The sequence below is a fragment of the Adiantum capillus-veneris genome, chromosome 25, assembly GCF_014529385.1.
Source record: "Adiantum capillus-veneris isolate H3 chromosome 25, ASM1452938v2, whole genome shotgun sequence".
Classification (NCBI taxonomy): domain Eukaryota; kingdom Viridiplantae; phylum Streptophyta; class Polypodiopsida; order Polypodiales; family Pteridaceae; genus Adiantum; species Adiantum capillus-veneris.
The window spans coordinates 51808912-51826353 of NC_140955.1; the positions used below are offsets into that span (position 1 = coordinate 51808912).

At 42.0% G+C, this 17442-nt stretch overlaps 1 protein-coding gene across 1 annotated transcript; it reads left to right on the forward strand.

Annotated features, from left to right (window-relative positions):
- The first annotated feature begins 15056 nt into the window (after positions 1-15056).
- Positions 15057-16606, forward strand: LOC147424880 (heavy metal-associated isoprenylated plant protein 8-like). The gene is made up of 5 exons (XM_086499796.1): positions 15057-15199; positions 15363-15459; positions 15656-15831; positions 15904-15991; positions 16141-16606. The coding sequence occupies exons 1-5, from the start codon at positions 15191-15193 to the stop codon at positions 16407-16409; spliced, it is 639 nt and encodes a 212-aa protein (XP_086355922.1). The 5' UTR covers positions 15057-15190; the 3' UTR covers positions 16410-16606.
- The last annotated feature ends 836 nt before the right edge of the window (positions 16607-17442 follow it).

Below are 17442 nucleotides of genomic sequence, written 5' to 3' on the forward strand. Positions count from 1 at the left end.
GTGATTTATCAAAATTGGAAACAACCAAAGCATAGCAATCTGACACATAAGATGCATGGTGGGAACATGAACGAGTACGACTAGACATAGGTACATCCAATTTACTATCACACAAAGTATGCATTAGCCATTTTGGCATACCTCTAACCTACTCATTCTCAGCCCTTTCCACATTAAGTACATCATGTACATCTGCATAAAAAATAGGCTGATCCATAGCATGTAAACTCCATAGCTGACCTCGTTGGAATTTACATTTAAGTTTCCACCATTGAAAAGAGGTAGCAAACTGTCATAAATGTCATGTGAGCTTACATTACTATCTCTAGTACATGACAACAAAGGCTGAACAGAATCTTCCTTAAACACAACATCTCATGACACTAAGATACGTTTCGTTTGAGGATGGTCTAACCTGCAACCTTTGCTTTCAATACTGTAACAAGCAAAAATGCATTTAATAGCCTTATCATCCAATTTTCTACGTTGTGTTTGTGGCACCAAAGCATAATCCAAACAATCAAAAATGCGCATGTGATCAATAGATGACTTCTTTTTATGCCATGCTTCATAAGGAGTAATAGATTGCAAAGATTTTCTAGGACACCCGTTAAACTTTGGTGGAATGGGCTTCAAAAGCAAAAAGAGGAAAAGTGAGAAACAAAACAAAAAATACCTCTAAGAGGCAGTGGCGCCGCGCTGTGGCTAAAAAAAGAAAGGTTTTTTTTTGTTTGAAAAAGCTAAGAGGAAAAGGGGAGAGAGAGATCAGCCGTTTTCGAAGAAAGAGGGAGGGCTTTTCTTTTGGCAAGGAAGGGGAAGAGGAAGGGGTTTTTTTTGTGCTTCCGGCGATTGAGGCCAGTGTACACGTTGTTCGTGATGCGGGTCAAAGGAGCGAGGTCCTGGTAGAGGAGGCAGCCAACGGAGGAGAAAGAGAAGGGGCTTTCGGGTGTGCTCGACAGTCGGAGCTGACACACGATGGTGAAGTGTGGTCCGTGAAGCGATCCGAGAGCACGAGGGCTCAGAAGAAGAGGGAGCCAACGAAGGCTACCAAGAGGAAAGGCTGCTATCGAAGCCAAGCCAGAGTTGAATTTTTTCGTCGATGTGTGTGCCAACGTAGTCAAGTGGCGAGGGAGGTGTGTGCCCCTCTGTGTGAAGCAGGTGATGGCCTTGTTGTGACCAAGAGCAGGCCATATGGATTTTGTACAGGTGTTTTTGTTTTGAAGGAGAAGCTTTCATTGTCGATTTTGGCGTCGTTTTTCCCCCCTTCTCCCCTTTCTTCTTTGCTCGTCTCCAGGGTGTGTGGTGTCGGTGTGCGTGAGCGTGTGCGTCCCCCGGGCCCCCTGTGTGTGAGAGAGAGAAAGAGAGAGAGGTGTTGAGTTGTGGAAGAGCTAAACGCGGGCAAGATCGGTGTGGTAGCTGTCTGAGGATTGTGCAACGCATGTGTGCGTTGGGCGAAGTGTAGGCGAGGCCCTGCTAGTGTGAATCGTCTTTTTTGAAGGTGTTTTCGAGAGGACAGGGGTGCTGTGAATACCCTGAGCTATATAGAGGCAGTTGCGTGTGTGTCGGGTGTGTTCCCCATTCCCCCTTTCCAATGCTTTGAAGCTTTTGAAAGTCACTCTAGAACTTGCTTTAACTTTAAGAGAGGACTCATTTTTCTTTGTGTGCAGGAAAAGCACAAGAACGCCCGTCTTGATTGAACTTGAAGGAGTAATGTCGCCTCAGTGGTGTGAGCTCAGTATTCTCTCTCTGAAACCTTCTCTCACCCTGCTTGTACACGAGGAGCTCTTTCTCTCTCTCACTCGTCGGGTATGTGGACAGGGGCAAAATGCCGAGCCGATAGCCGAGAGTAGGAGGGTGGGGTGTGCAACCACCCTAAGGATTATTAAAAAACAATTCAATGCTTTGTCAAATGTTGCAAGAGTCTCTAACAAAGACAAGTTGTGTGTGTGTGTGTGTGTGTGTGTGTGTGTGCGCGCGCGCGTGCGCACAACACCACCGCACACTCAAAAAACAGTGTTGCCTTCAATTGCTACCAAATTGTTTTGCTCGCAATTGCTTCACTTCAAAGTCTCACAATGCTGCTTTCCCTTGATTCCTTGCGTTGGTTTGCCTTCAATTTACTGCTTGCCTTGATGTCTTGCAATCCCCCAAGCTTGCTCGAAAGCTTCATGCTCCCTGACACTCAATCCTTGCTTCTCAAACTCCCCCAACTTACTTGGATTTTCTTTGCTGGTCTAATTTGTTGATGCAAATTTTTTTAAGATACTCAATTCTGCTCACACAGTGCTCCCCAATTTGTTTCTTCTCGTTTGGCTCCTTGCTTGCTTTTTTAAAAGAAATTGCCAAATGCTTTCAATTTATCGGCTCTCGATTCTCCGCTAAAATCCCCAAATGCTCAACTCTATGCTCTCAATTTTGATTTTCTCGACCCAGCATTGCTTTATCGAGATCTCCTCCAGCTCGTTTCCACTTGCAGCTTCAAGCTCAAGAGCTTCAAGGTTTCAAGGAGAGTTGCGCGCGATGGGGGAAGCGAGGGGCAAGCCTATGCTTTGATACCAGTTGTAGGGATCACGTGGATCAACGGTGGGTGTGTGTTCCAGGAGATTCAAAATCAATCAAATACATGGTTTACATAGAGAGAGAGAGAGAGAGAGAGAGAGAGAGAGAGAGAGAGAGAGAGAGGTACTCGTAACTTAGGCTCATGATATGATTACAAAATACACACTAGCAGAAAATATGTACATGGAGGGCTTTATTTATAAGCCTTGAATAGATATCCAACTGGCACTCCTCTACTTGGCTTACATATAGCCATATAGAAAACCTAACAGCTCATAAGCCAAATGCCATACTAAGATATACATGTGTGGAGGTGTTTCCCATGTCCACCTTTCACAAGATGCTACAACAAAATGAACCTCATCAACAAATTCATCGACCAATGAAGCCAATATAGCCCTCGACCACCAATCAACAACCTTCCAGCCTCCACGGACACTTCTCAACAGGGCCCGAGGATGGGTATTAAAATAAAAAAGGCTCAGTTAACATTCGAATACAAAGAAACAATAAAGATTGGAGATACACATTTTCACATGTTTTCAAAATGACCATGTATTATAATTTTTCAATTTATTTCAAGCCATTGTAAAAATAAATTGTGTTACGGACTCAATGAGAGTTCCAAGCTGTAAAGAATATGTTAGTTAGTGTGCCTAGGTTGCAGATACAGTACTAAACGCCTTAGGCACTCAAACATTGCTAAGGTATAAAATCCAATTTTTTGTACGAGTTTTGTAGGTTTTGGATAATAAGCATTACAACGTCTCTGCAGATCACTATGTACTCTCCTCTTGTATTTTCAAGCTTCTAAATCCCTTGTGAAGTGTCGAGTTAAAGTGTCGTCTGCTTCATCGCGTTCGTAGGTGAAAGCCCTTCGCGACATTGTGCTTCGCTCAATGTAAAAGTATGTTTTTGTTGCAGCTAACCTCCTTCTAAATCTACTCATAACTCAAGATTTACATCACAAAACTGCATTTTATGCATGGGAAGGATGTTGCAGCATCATTGCTAAGGTCTAGGGAGCATTCAAGGTTGAAACGGTCAGTTCAAATCTGCCCTATAGATAATATGCACAATTTTGGCAAATGGTCGAAGGGGGATTTAAGGGCACGGGCATGTTTCGTTAGATGTTCCCTACCCATCCTATAAATTTCATCCATTTGGACTTCATTTGCTTAGTGAATTGACGAGATTTGCTTGTTCTGTCGTAGTTAGCTTCTGCTACCTGACATGCAGTTGAGTGTAGCTTTAAAATGCCTATGCAAATTATAATTGTTTATATCTTCCTCTCTCTCTCTCTCTCTCTCTCTCTCTCTCTCTCTCTCTCTCTCTCTCTCTTCATGTCTCTCTCCTTAGTGTGTGTGTTCTCAATATATGCTCGTCCTTACAGTTGCTCATTAAACAACAAAACAAAGATGCTTGTTGGCTACTAATAACAAATCTCAATGTTTGAGAGAAATTCACTCGGTTTTTTTTTTGCTTGAGAATGTTCTCTCGCCATTTAATAAGACTTATCTTCATCAAAGCTTGCCCATAGATAGTTGGAAAGGCTCTCAAGATTGTGCAAATGTTAACCACAGCCTCTAAGTCAAAATGCAATATTGAAAAATCAAGATTGATTTCAGTGTCAGAAAACTACTTGTTCGATCCATTTGTGTGGACTGGAGAGATAGCTTCAAAAGGAAAGATCATCCATATTCACCTAGGTGCTTTGTTGGGGGTTGACATAATGCACAAGCAAAGATTCCAGTAGGTCATGGACAAGATAAGTTGGACCAACCTAGGACTAGGCGGCACAATGGGTGAGATAGTACGGAAGTGTACTAGAGCATCGAAGGAATTGGAGTGGGGAGAGTTAACAAGGTATTTTCAATAATCTATTTACTCACTGGTACCCTTGGCTCTTTAAAGTAGGAAGCATCCCTTTGGACCCTTTGTGGAGAGAAATAGCTAGAAGATCAACAATAAAGGACTCATATAAGTGGCCCTTTTTTGAGGCAGCAATAGCAAGAGCTGAAAAGGAACATACCAATTGGCTACCCAATTCTACCTCAATGGGATTGAAAGATTGGTGGTCAACAAAGCTTTGGTAGGCTTAACAACTACTGTATGTCGATGTGCGAGTCCAAGGTTGAGTGGAAATCTTGGTGGTGGTCCAAGAGCAGCCACTTCTTAAAACCAAAAACCAAGGATATGTGCCACACTCTAATGATATCGAATGATTGGTTCTCCCCCCTCAACAAGCAATGGAGAAAGCATTGGCCGGAGGCAAGATGGGTGGCAATAGCAAATAACTACTGAATCCACAATGGCCATTGGTGATGAATATGGGAGGCTTTGTCGACATGAGTAAAGATTCTTGCCAAAGGATCCGGTTTTGATAGATGTTTGGTTGCAAAATGGCTTGTGAGGACCTCTCTCACCTATTCAAGAAGTGCCACGAGTGCCCAACTATAAGTGGCTTGGAAAAGAAGATTTGCAAATGGATAGATTGAAAGTAAATTACATGTGGTCAAGCATAGGGAACACTACCTGGGGCGAAATGTGTTTCAGTCTTCTGTGGTAGAAGTTAATAGGGTGAAACGTGAGGAAATATCATCATGCAGAAAAGAAGCACAACAAGTACCCAAGTCCTTGACCTCTCTTTTTTTCTTTTTTTCAACAAACTATTATTGGTCATAGATCCTGAAACATTTACAATATGGCTAATGAGGTCTAGCTTCTAATTTTGTATGCCCTCAATAGTAATGTTGGGTTGGAGGATTTCATTGGTCGCTAGAACCTCTATAGAGGGGCCATTAGGGAGTTCTAGTTTCTCTTGCATCTCTTCAGACAGGCAGACAATCTCTTTGTTCATCTCATCACACGAGTCACATTCTTGTCACTGTCATCTTCCTCTAGCTTGACTCTTAGTAGGCTTGGCATCCTTAGTGACACGCCTTCAAGTGGTCTTGACCACTGGATTGCGGACTACTTTTGCCTCAAGGAAATTTCTAGCATAGTGACCAATTTTGCAACATTTGTAGCAAGAGTTGGAAAATGATTCAAACACCACCTCTTATCGAAAGGTACCAAAGCTTCCCATATTGGGATCCAAGTATTTGGGGATGGGCTTGCTCATGTTCCACAATATGCATAGCTTTACATCCAAGCCTCATCGAACACACTGCAACTTCAAAATGAACAACACACGGCCCATCATAGCAACAATGGAGTCCATGTGGAGTCGGAGTCACAGAGGAAGCCTCTTGAGTGTGACCCACAGTGGGAAATATTCCATAAACTCTTCATTAGGATCTAATTCGTGCATCCAAGGCATTGCGTAAGCAAAGTAGGAAGCCCCTTAAATACCTCCTTTGATAAGGTCAAATCCTACACAATGTGCTATGAGCCACATTTTGTCACATAGAAGCTTTTTCCCACCACTGCGAAATGGCTAATCGCATTTTTGTTATTTATCACCGCTATTGCCCACTCTTATAATAAGCCTTGGGTCGACATTCGACGGCCCATAAATTAGGACCACCGATTGAGCACAACAGGCCTCTAAGCTCTGTATCGCTAACTCCATACTAAAGTCGACCTACATCACCTACCCATCCTCAACCTTGTTCTGGGTAAACATTATCTCCCCATGCAAAATCTCTTTAGTCAAGGTACGAACGCCAAAGGAAGAAGGCTTCAAATTTTTTGAGGAATGGATGCGTTTGCACAGGCTTCATTGGCTCTTTTCTTTGCGAACACGAACGCAATGTCCATGCCGATTAGAGTGCCCCTCTAGGAGAATCTGATTCCTTCCCCATAGAATCGCATTGAATCTCAAGCATCAGACCATAAGGTCCATGCCAATCCAGAGAGAGAGAGAGAGAGAGAGAGAGAGAGAGAGAAGGGGGGGGGGGGGGGGGGAGGTGCAAGTTGCAAAGCCCAAAAACTATTGCTTTAGTTCTTAAGGTATGAAGTAAGAACATTGCAAACAAGGTTCGGTTTTTCCAAAACTTGCTCAAATCCGAAAGTGGCCATCTCAAGTTTTTGCAAGAAGGATGTGATGCTGGCTCAATTTTCAACATTTTTAGTTTAAAATTTCAAATTTATGCACAATTTTCCTTCTCAAAAATGGTTTTCACCTTTTGAAAAAGGGGTGAAAAAGATCCAAAGCCTGGTCCATAAAATCATTTTCCTGAGCTTTGCTTCCAAACCTTAGTGGTAAGAGGATCCCCCATACCACTACTATAGAGGACATGTGAATTTTAAAGGACTCAATTGTAGCTAGCGCACACTCTCCATATCCTCACGAGCAGGTAGTCTACTCCATGCAAAGAAGCAATAGTACACAGAATGTTGCTGACTGGGTAACTGGATAGTAGCGGTTGTAAAGGTGGAAGCTCCATGTAGGGGGTGATTGAAATACCCTCACCGGTCACCACCTTCATTTTCGCAAGTGGGTGCTTTTTCTTGAGCGGAGGGTATGGAGCACGCAAATTTCTTTTTGGATGGGCCCTCTATGCCTGCAAAAAAGCAAAGGGGATAAAAAGGGTGGTTAAAAAAAAGGAGCGAGTTTGGTTGGTTGAGCACTCGACCACCATGAACCGGGTCATGGGTTCGAGTATAGCCAAGCGACCCTGATAACGCTCACAGATGTGTTTGTCGTTTCGCACGTAATTTGTACGATCTTCCAAAACAAAAAAAGGTCGTTAAAAAAAGGTGAAGGAGAGAAGACGTCATAGAAAATTATCTCGACGCGGGCCCAAAAGTTTGACTTGGCTAGTGAGCGAGCCTTGACTCTAGAGGAAGTTGAAAATGGTAACCTGGATTCTTCTTCGGCTTCCGCTTCTTCCTGGCTTCTTCTTCGGCTCCTACTGCACATATATATACCAATCTCCTACCCAAGCCCCTTCCGCGCCCAGCTCTCTCTCTCTCTCTCTCTCTCTCTCTCTCTCTCTCTCTCTCTCTCTCTCTCTCTCTCTCTCTCTCATACATACACACGCTCCTAGTCGAGCCTATCGCTTTTCCAAGTATTATAATTTTTTGATTTATTTCAAGCCATTGTAATAATTAAAATGTGTTAGAGACTCAATGAGAGTTCCAAGCTGTAAAGAATATGTCAGTTAGTGTGCCTAGGTTGCAAATACAGTACTAAACGCCTTGGGCACTCAAACATGGCTAAGGTATAAAATCCAATTTTTTGTACGGGTTTTGTAGGTTTTGGATAATAAGCATTACAACGTCTTTGCAGATCACTATGTACTCTCCTCAAGCTTCTAAATCCCTTGTGAAGTGTCGAGTTAAAGTGTCGTCTGCTTCATCGCGTTCACAGGTGAAAGCTCTTCGCCACATTGTGCTCTACTCAATGTAAAGGTATGTTTTTGTTGCAGCTCACCTCCTTCTAAATCTACTCATAACTCAAGATTTACATCACAAAACTGCATTTTATGCATGGGAAGGATGTTGCAGCATCATTGATAAGGTCTAGGGTGCATTCAGGGTTGAAATGGTTAGTTCAAATCTGCCCTATAGATAATATGCACAATTTTGGCAAATGGTCGAAGGGGGACTTAAGGGCACGGGCATGTTTCTTTAGATGTTCCCTACCCATCCTATAAATTTCGTCTCATTTGGACTTCATTTGCTTAGTGAATTAACGAGATTTTCTTGCGATGTCGTAGTTAGCTTCTGCTACCTGACATGGAGTTGAGTGTAGCTTTAAAATGCCTATGCAAATTATAATTGTTTATATCGTCCTCTCTCTCTCTCTCTCACCCCTCATGTCTCTCTCCTTAGTGTGTGTGCTCTCAATATATGCTCTTCCTTACAGTTGCTCATTAAAGAACAAAACAAAGATGCTTGTTGGCTACTAATAACGAATCTCAATGTTTGAGAGAAATTCTCTCGGTTTTTTTTTTGCTTGAGGATGTTCTCTCGCCATTCGATAAGACTTATCTTCATCAAAGCTTGCCCACATATAGTTAGAAAGGCTCTCAAGATTGTGCAAATGTTAACCACAGCCTCTAAGTCAAAATGCAATATTGAAAAATCAAGATTGATTTCAGTGTCAGAAAACTACTTGTTCGATCCATTTGTGTGGACTAGAGAGATAGTGTCAAAAGGAAAGATCTTCCATATTCACCTAGGTGCTTTTTTGGGGGTTGACATAATGCACAAGCAAAGATTCCAGTAGGTCATGGACAAGATAAGGAGCAAGATGTGAGGTGGGAGTATGCGCTTCTTCCTTTCCCAAGTAAGGTGAAAGTGATCAATTCGCTTATCCTCCCATACATACCCAAGTGACCAGGGTGAAAGTGATCAATTTTTTTATGCTCCCATACATAGCCTTTACTAGTCTGCTCCTCAAGATAGCCATGTGCAGCTGGAGCATTTCTTGAAACTGGTGAAAAAAAGTCTTATGGGAAAATAACACTAAAGACTCGATTCGATGGGAATGGGCCAAATGGGAGTCTATCTTGCAAGACCAATGGAGCAAGCAGGCATTGGGATTCTCAACCCTGCTATCCATACAGAGGCTTAGTGTGCCAAATTTCTAATGTTAATCACTAAGCAAGACTAGGCATGGGCTATTATGGCAAAGGACATGATTTGACAAGGAAAAACTCTTCTTTCAAGGTGGCTAGTGGAAAGGCCTAGAGGTGTACGACAAGGTGCTTTCTTCTCATTGGACCACCAACCTAGGACTAGGAGGCACAATGGGTGAGATAGTACGGAAGTGTACTAGAGCATTGAAGGAATTGGAGTGGGAGAGTTAACAAGGTATTTTCAATACTCCATTACTCATTGGTACCCTTGGCTCTTTAAAGTAGAAAGCATCCCTTTGGACCCTTTGTGGAGAGAAATAGCTAGAAGATAAACAATAAAGGACTCATATAAGTGGCCCTTTTTTGAGGCAGCAATAGCAAGAGCTGAAAAGGAACAGACCAATTGCTACCCAATTCCACCTCAATGCCAGATTGAAAGAGGTGGTCAACAAAGCTTTGGCAGGCTTAACAACTACTATATGCCGATGTGTGAGTCCAAGGTTGAGTGGAAATCCTTGTGGTGGTCCAAGAGGAGCCACTTCTTAAAACCAAAAACCAAGGATATGTGCCACACTCTAATGATATCGAATGATTGGTTCTCCCCCCTCAACAAGCAATGGAGAAAGCATTGGCCGGAGGCAAGATGGGTGGAAATAGCAAATAACATATGAATCCACAATGGCCATTGGTGATGAATATGGGAGGCTTTGTCGACATGAGTAAAGATTCTTGCCAAAGGATATGGCTCTGATAGATGTTTGGTTGCAAAATGGCTTGTGAGGACCTCTCTCACCTATTCAAGGAGTGTCAGGAGTGCCCAACTATAAGTGGCCTGGAAAAGAAAGATTTGTAAATGGATAGATTCAAAGTAAATTACATGTGGTCGAGCATGTGGAACACTACCCGGGGGGAAATGCGTTTCAGTCTTCAGTGGGAGAAGTTAATAGGGTGAAACGTGAGGAAAGTAAAGGGTTTGAGTGTGTGTGGTTGCGGAGGGGTTTATATATGATGTAAAGTTAGGTGGAGGGAGAAAGAAGGGAAGTGAAATGTTTTTTAAACATAAGATGTGAAAAATGTCGAGGGTTTAAAAATTCAGGTATAAGGAGGGTTTCTTTTTTTTGTCAGACTCACAATAGTGAGTGGAGAAATACATAAAAAAACAAAAAACAAATACAATGAAAGCTATGCCCTCTTTGAGGCACGTCATCTATTACCAACGAAAAAGCCATATACATAAGCTGATAAAGAACACCACCTTGAAACTATAAGTTCAGTTGTTATGGAGCTACCTAGGGCAAAGAAGAGCATATATTAGCTTGGGTTGCCACCAAGAAGAAAGCCCTTCCACAACAAACCCCTTGACCACCAAGCCAATGTGATGGAACATCATGCCTGAAAGAAGCACAAGTACCCAAGTCCTTGACCTCTCTTTTTTTTCTTTTTTTCAGCAAACTATTATTCTTGTCACTGGCATCTTCCTCTAGCTTGACTCTTAGTAGGCTTCGCATCCTTAGTGACACGCCTTCAAGTGGTTTTGACCACCGGATTGCGGACTACTTCTGCCTCAGGGCAATTCCTAACATAGTGACCAATTTTGCGACATTTGTAGCAAGAGTTGGGAAATGATTCAAACACAACCTCTTATCGAAAGGTACCAAAGCTTCCCATATTGGGATCCAAGTATTTGGGGATGGGCTTGCTCATGTTCCACAGTATGCATAGCTTTACATCCAAGCCTCATCGAACACGCTGCAACTATAAAATGAACAACACACGGCCCATCATAGCAACAATGGAGTCCATGTGGAGTCGGAGCCACAGAGGAAGCCTCTTGAGTGTGACCCACAGTGGGAAATAGTCCATAAACTCTTCATTAGGATAGAACTCATGCATCCAAGGCATTGCGTAAGCAAAGTAGGAAGCCCCTTAAATACCTCCTTTGATAAGGTCAAATCCTACACAATGTGCTATGAGGCACATTTTGCCACATAGAAGCTTTTTCCCACCACTGTGAAATGGCTAATCACATTTTTGTTATTTATCACCGTTATTGGCCACTCTTATAATAAGCCTTGGGTCGACATTCGATGGCCCATAAAGTAGGACCACCGATTGAGCACAACAGGCCTCTAAGCTTGGGGGTGGAATTGGGGGTTTGGGGTATTTATAACTCAGCATTAGCATCAATTTCTTGCATAACATCATCAAATAAAACCAAAAATTGAGTTACACACACTCAAAAACCAACAAAATTAGTAGTGAAATTACTATATTCTACACATCCTACATTCACTAGTTTAGATTATCGATCCCCGGCAATGACGCCAAATGTAGGGTGGCGTTGTAACACAACCTAATCGCAACCCACAAAGTTATCAAATCCACTGATCGGCAACCCGGCTAGGGCATGGAAGCACGAGCATCAGATGAATGAAATATAGGATTCAAGAGATCACCTCTCCAATGCAAGTAGAGATTAGCCATGGCAAGGCTAACTCTAAACCTACTCTCATCACTAATCAAGCAATTCCTACACACATCAAGCCCACCAAAGTCCGACTTACCATAGACTAGAAACCCCAAGCACACTAATGATAAGCACACACTAATTACCACATGTCAATCACGGCACTTCATCAATAGGTACACACACGAAGTGAATGGTGCTAGATCTTCATAAAAGCTATCTACACATAAGCAAACAATAGGGCACACACACTAATTACAAGATTAAGACCCAACTTAATCAACCTAATTAGTGATGCTAAATATCACAAATAAAAATGCTTATGGAAGAATAGGAGTGGTTACTAGTAAGAAGAATGGAGGCTCCTTGCCGAAAGGCTTCCTTTTGTGAGGTCCCCACCCCGCCGTCTCAAACGGCGGATCTGATGGTGAACCTGGTGGCCACTAGATCTATAGCGGAAGCAAACAAAGTGGTTCGGGGTTCAGCTAGCAGATGATCTCTCATCACAAGTGAGTCGAGTTCGAGCCTACTAGTAGTGAGATTTAGCTCCACCTCGCAGGGGAAGCGTACTTAACCTATCTAGCGATCCTAAGACCCACCTTCCAAGAGGAGAGAAATCCCGAGTACCTTTTTCCCCATGTTTCAGAGGCACGTACACTTGAGACTTTGCCGCTCTAGGGGCAATGAGTATTACTAGTATCGACTTAAACACTATGGGGACAGCTCTGTATCGCTAACTCCAGACTGAAGTCGACCTGCATCACCTACCCATCCTCAACCTTGTTCTTGCTAAGCATTATCTCCCCATGCAAAATCTCTTCAGTCAAGGTACTAACGCCAAAGGTAGAAGGCTTCAAAATTTTTTGAGGAATGGATGCGTTTGCGCAGGCTTCATTGGATCTTTTATTACCCTCTACTATTGCGAACACGAACGCAATGTCCATGCCGATTGGAGTGCCCCTACTAGGAGAATCAGATTCCTTTCCCCATAGATTGCATTGAATCTCAAGCATCACACCATCAAGGTCCATGCCCATCCTGAGAGAGAGAGAGAGAGAGAGAGAGAGAGAGAGAGAGAAGGAGGGAGGGAGCTGCAAGTTGCAAGGCCCAAAAACTGTTGCTTTAGTTCTTAAGGTTTGAAGTAAGAACATTGCAAACAAGGATCGGTTTTTCCAAAACTTGCTCAAATCCGAAAGTGGCCACCTCAAATTTTTGCAAGAAGGATGTGATGCTGGCTCAATTTTCAACATTTTTAGTTTAAAAGTTCAAATTTATGTAGAATTTTCCTTCTCAAAAATGGTTTTCACCTCTTGAAAAAGGGGTGAAAAATATCCAAAGCCTGGTCCATAAAATCATTTTCGTGAGCCTTGCTTCCAAACCTTAGTGGTAAGAGAACCCCCCATACCACTACTATAGAGGACCTGTGAATTTTAGCTAGCATGAAATGGCTAATCGCATTTTTGTTATTTATCACCGCTATTGCCCACTCTTATAATAAGCCTTGCGTCGACATTCGACGGCCCATAAAGTAGGACCACCGATTGAGCACAATAGGCCTCTAAGCTCTGTATCGCTAACTCCAGACTGAAGTCGACCTGCATCACCTACCCATCCTCAACCTTGTTCTGGCTAAACATTATCTCCCCATGCAAAATCTCTTTAGTCAAGGTACGAACGCCAAAGGAAGAAGGCTTCAAAAATTTTTGAGGAATGGATGCGTTTGCACATGCTTCATTGGCTCTTTTATTACCCTCTACTACTGCGAACACGAACGCAATGTCCATGCCGATTGGAGTGCCCCTACTAGGAGAATGAGATTCCTTTCCCCATAGAATCGCATTGAATCTCAAGCATCACACCATCAAGGTCCATGCCAATCTTGAGATTGAGAGAGAGAGAGAGAGAGAGAGAGAGAGGGAGGGAGGTGCAAGTTGCAAAGCCCAAAAACTGTTGCTTCAGTTCTTAAGGTATGAAGTAAGAACATTGCAAACAAGGTTCGGTTTTTCCAAAACTTGCTCAAATCCGAAAGTGGCCACCTCACATTTTTGCAAGAAGGATGTGATGCTGGCTAGTTTAAAAGTTCAAATTTATGTAGAATTTTCCTTCTCAAAAATGGTTTTCACCTCTTGAAAAACGGGTGAAAAAGATCCAAAGCCCGGTCCATAAAATCATTTTCCTGGGCCTTGCTTCCAAACCTTAGTGGTAAGAGGACCCCCCATACCACTACTATAGAGGACCTGTGAATTTTAAAGGGCTCAATTGTAGCTAGCGCACACTCTCCATATCCTCACAAGCAGGCAATCTACTCCATGCGAAGAAACAATAGTACACAAAACGTTGATGACTGGGTAATTGGATAGTAGCAGTTGTAAAGGTGGAAGCTCCATGTAGGGGGTGATTGAAATACCCTCACCGAAGCTATTGTGGTCACCACCTTCATTTTTGCAAGCGGGTGCTTTTTCTTGAGCGGAGGGTATGAAGCACGCAAAATTTTTTGGATGGGCCCTCTATGCCTGCAAAAAAGCAAAGGGGATAAAAAGGGTGGTAAAAAAACGGGAGCGAGCTTGGTTGGTTGAGCACTCAACCGCTGTGAACCGGGTCATGGGTTCGAGTGTAGCCAAGCGACCCTGGTAACGCTCACAGATGTGTTTGTCGTTTCACACGAGATTTGTACGATCTGCCAAAACAAAAAAAAAAGTGTTTTAAAAAAAGGTGAAGGAGAGAAGATTATTTTAGGGGAAATTACCAAAATATCCCTCTAATTTGAAGAAATTCTCAAAATACCCCTCAAATTTCAAAAATTCCCAAAATGCCCCCGATATTTTGTCATAACCAAAATGCCCTTCAAATTTTCCAAAATTCCCAAAATACCCCTGGTTGTGAGACTAAATTTCTCGAAAAATAAATTTTTTTGTAGGTCTTCACAAGAAGAGTGATTGTCTGTCGTACAAGATGCTAAAACTACAATTTGAGTTGGTTACGTAGGCTTTGGAGATGAATTGCTTCATTATTTTTAGACATGATTGCCTTTTTTGTGATGGTAACTGGTGACAAATTACATGTTGAGCACTCTAATACGGATCTCAATTGTCAAAAACGAATGAAGATTAGAAAATCTTGAACATTCCAACCAAAATAGATACAAGGGTATTTTGGGAATTTTCTCAAATTAGAGGGGTATTTTGGTAATTTTCCCATTATTTTGACGTCATAGGAAATTATCCCGACGCGGGCCCAAAAGTTTGACTTGGCTGGTGAGCGAGCCTTGACTCTAGAGGAAGTTGAAAAAGGTAACCTGCTTTACAAGCTTCTTCCTGGCTTCTTCTTCGGCTTCCAGCTTCTCAAACACACGCGGACTCGGTCTCTCCTACTGTATATATATATCCTACCCAAGCCCCTTCCGCGCCCAGCTTCTTTCTCTCTCTCTCTCTCTCTCTCTCTCTCTCTCTCTCTCTCTCTCTCTCTCTTACACACACACTCCAGGTCTCTCTCTCTCTCTCTCTCTCTCTCTCTTACACACACACACTCCAGGTCTCTCTCCCCAGAGACCCACACACACAACACTACATTCTTTATAGCTGTGCATATACAGTTGAGCAAAGAGCTCTGCGCTACGTCGTCACCTGCCGCAGCTATGCCTGAGGTGATTTCTCAACCCACTAGTAGCGTAGCCATAATTAGCAGTGAACTACTGCCAATTTAGCGGCGATTAGAGCATGATTCAGCTAAACTGGCAGCAATTCGCATTAGTCCATCTCATCTATTGAAGCTTTCATTATTCCTTTGACAATATTTCCTTTTTCCAGGACAACAAGAAGGATGACGGCAAGATCGTGTTGGAGACCAAAATGCACTGCGAGGCTTGCCGCTACAAAGTGTACAAGGCAATCATTGGCCAGCCCGGTATGCACCTCTAGATCCTTTTCACACCTTTAAATGCCAAAACCTATGCATCGGATCAAAATAGAACCAGCACGATTGTAACAAGCATTCTTGAGATGCTGATTAATCTAATGTGTAGTGCTAATGTTACTAGGGTATCGAACTCGTTCGGCTTTATTGTTCTCTTTTCTAACACTCGAGCATTTTGACCTTGAAGGTGTGGAGGATTTTAGCATAGACTTGAAAACCAACAAAGTGACATTAAAAGCCCCCAACGTGGATGCCAAAAAGCTATTTGAGTCGGCGAAGAAGAAAAGTGGGGGGAAAATCACAAAACTATTATATCCTGATCCCAAAGAGGAGAAGAAAGTGGAAAAGAAGCAAGAGGAGAAGGTAAGCTATCCACCACTCGTCAATACAACTTTTCTTCTTTAATTGTCTGATGTGATTTTTTCTTTTTATCAGCCTATTGAAGTCACCGTGGTACTGAAAGTGAACATGGATTGCGCTTCATGCACTCATAAGGTGGAAAAGGTTGCATGGAAATTGAAAGGTATGTTTTGTTTCCCATTTATTACTATTACACATATAAGTGGAGGGGATATGCTTAGATAAATCACATAATAATGTAGATTCGTGATATCCTATATATTTACAATGCCTTAGATTGTGTCTAATGAGCATGAATAACATTTTATGCAGATGTGTACAGTGTAAAGGTCACGGATCAAATTTTGACCTTAAAAGGATGGGACTTGGATCCAAAGAAGGTATGTGGAGAGATAATTAAAAAATCAGGAAAGCATGCAGAAATAGTACCCCCAAAGAAACAAGAGGATAAGAAAGATGGCGAGAAGAAAGATGGTGACACAAAGAAAGAACAAAAAGAGCCCCCAAAGATGGTAACAGAGTATGTATATCCTCCTCAATACTTTAGTGACGAGAATCCCAATGCATGTGTTGTTATGTGAGAGACAGGGAAAAGTTGTGGACATGAGCTAAGTTAGAGACAACTTTTTAGCATCCTTGGCACATTGTCAAAGGTGTCACTAATGTTTGATAGTTCTCAACAACACTGCTAACACTCCTCTTCCTCCATTGGAGCGGCACTTTGTACATATTCTAGAGCGTTCATTATTGAATTCAAAATCATTCTTTGTGTGTATGATCTTGAGGTTTCATTGTAAAATTCAAAATCTTTCTTGATTTGATCTCTAAATTCTCCTTTTACGTAAAATAACACACAACTGTATATGCAAGTTTTCCCTTGTTATAAATGAGCCTTGTAAGTGTACAAGTGGCTTCAAAGTCCTTTTAAACTCAAGCTTATTGATATAAAACAGTCATTAGGTCTCCCCAATCTTAGGAAAATAAAAGCTCTCTCAAAAAATTCATCTCTATACAAAGAAAATTGTGTATTGATGTTAAAGTGTAATAATGTTCCCTTACTCGTACCTTGCCCAACAGACCTATATTATCAACTTTTGGCATTCACACTGAAGGTCTAAATAGAAATTGGCCTATGAGGATGTAGCATCAAAGGGAATATTCCCCAAACTAGCTCACAATCCTCATGATCACAACAACAAGTACTTCAACATTGGTCTTATCCAATTAAACTAATTCCTCTTTATGATATATATATTCAAATCATCTAAAGCACAACAATTCGATGAGTAAGAGCCGTGCTAAGAATTGAGTAAGAGCCATGCTAAGACATCAAGTTTGCAAGCCCCTAAAGTCTTCCTTTCTCAATTTTAGCTCTTTCCTCATCAAGTACTTCCCATATGCCTACATCAACTAATAGAAAAATATTCTACAAAAACTACATTTGCACTATTCTAGTTGCCCCTCGTGTTTTGAGTGGTAGCCAAAAAATAACCATTTCATATTGCATTATGATCCATATTTTTTAGCTGTTTCTTAGGCACTAAAGAACTTTTAGATTTGACTTGCTTGGAAAGTGTTTGATATGGTCTTTCCCAAAGCATTTTCTAACCTATG

Coding starts and splice junctions, on each gene's coding strand:
- LOC147424880 (XM_086499796.1), top strand. Junction 15,460..15,655: donor GGCAATCATTGGCCAGCCCG/GTATGCACCTCT, acceptor TTGACCTTGAAG/GTGTGGAGGATTTTAGCATA. Junction 15,832..15,903: donor AAAAGAAGCAAGAGGAGAAG/GTAAGCTATCCA, acceptor TCTTTTTATCAG/CCTATTGAAGTCACCGTGGT.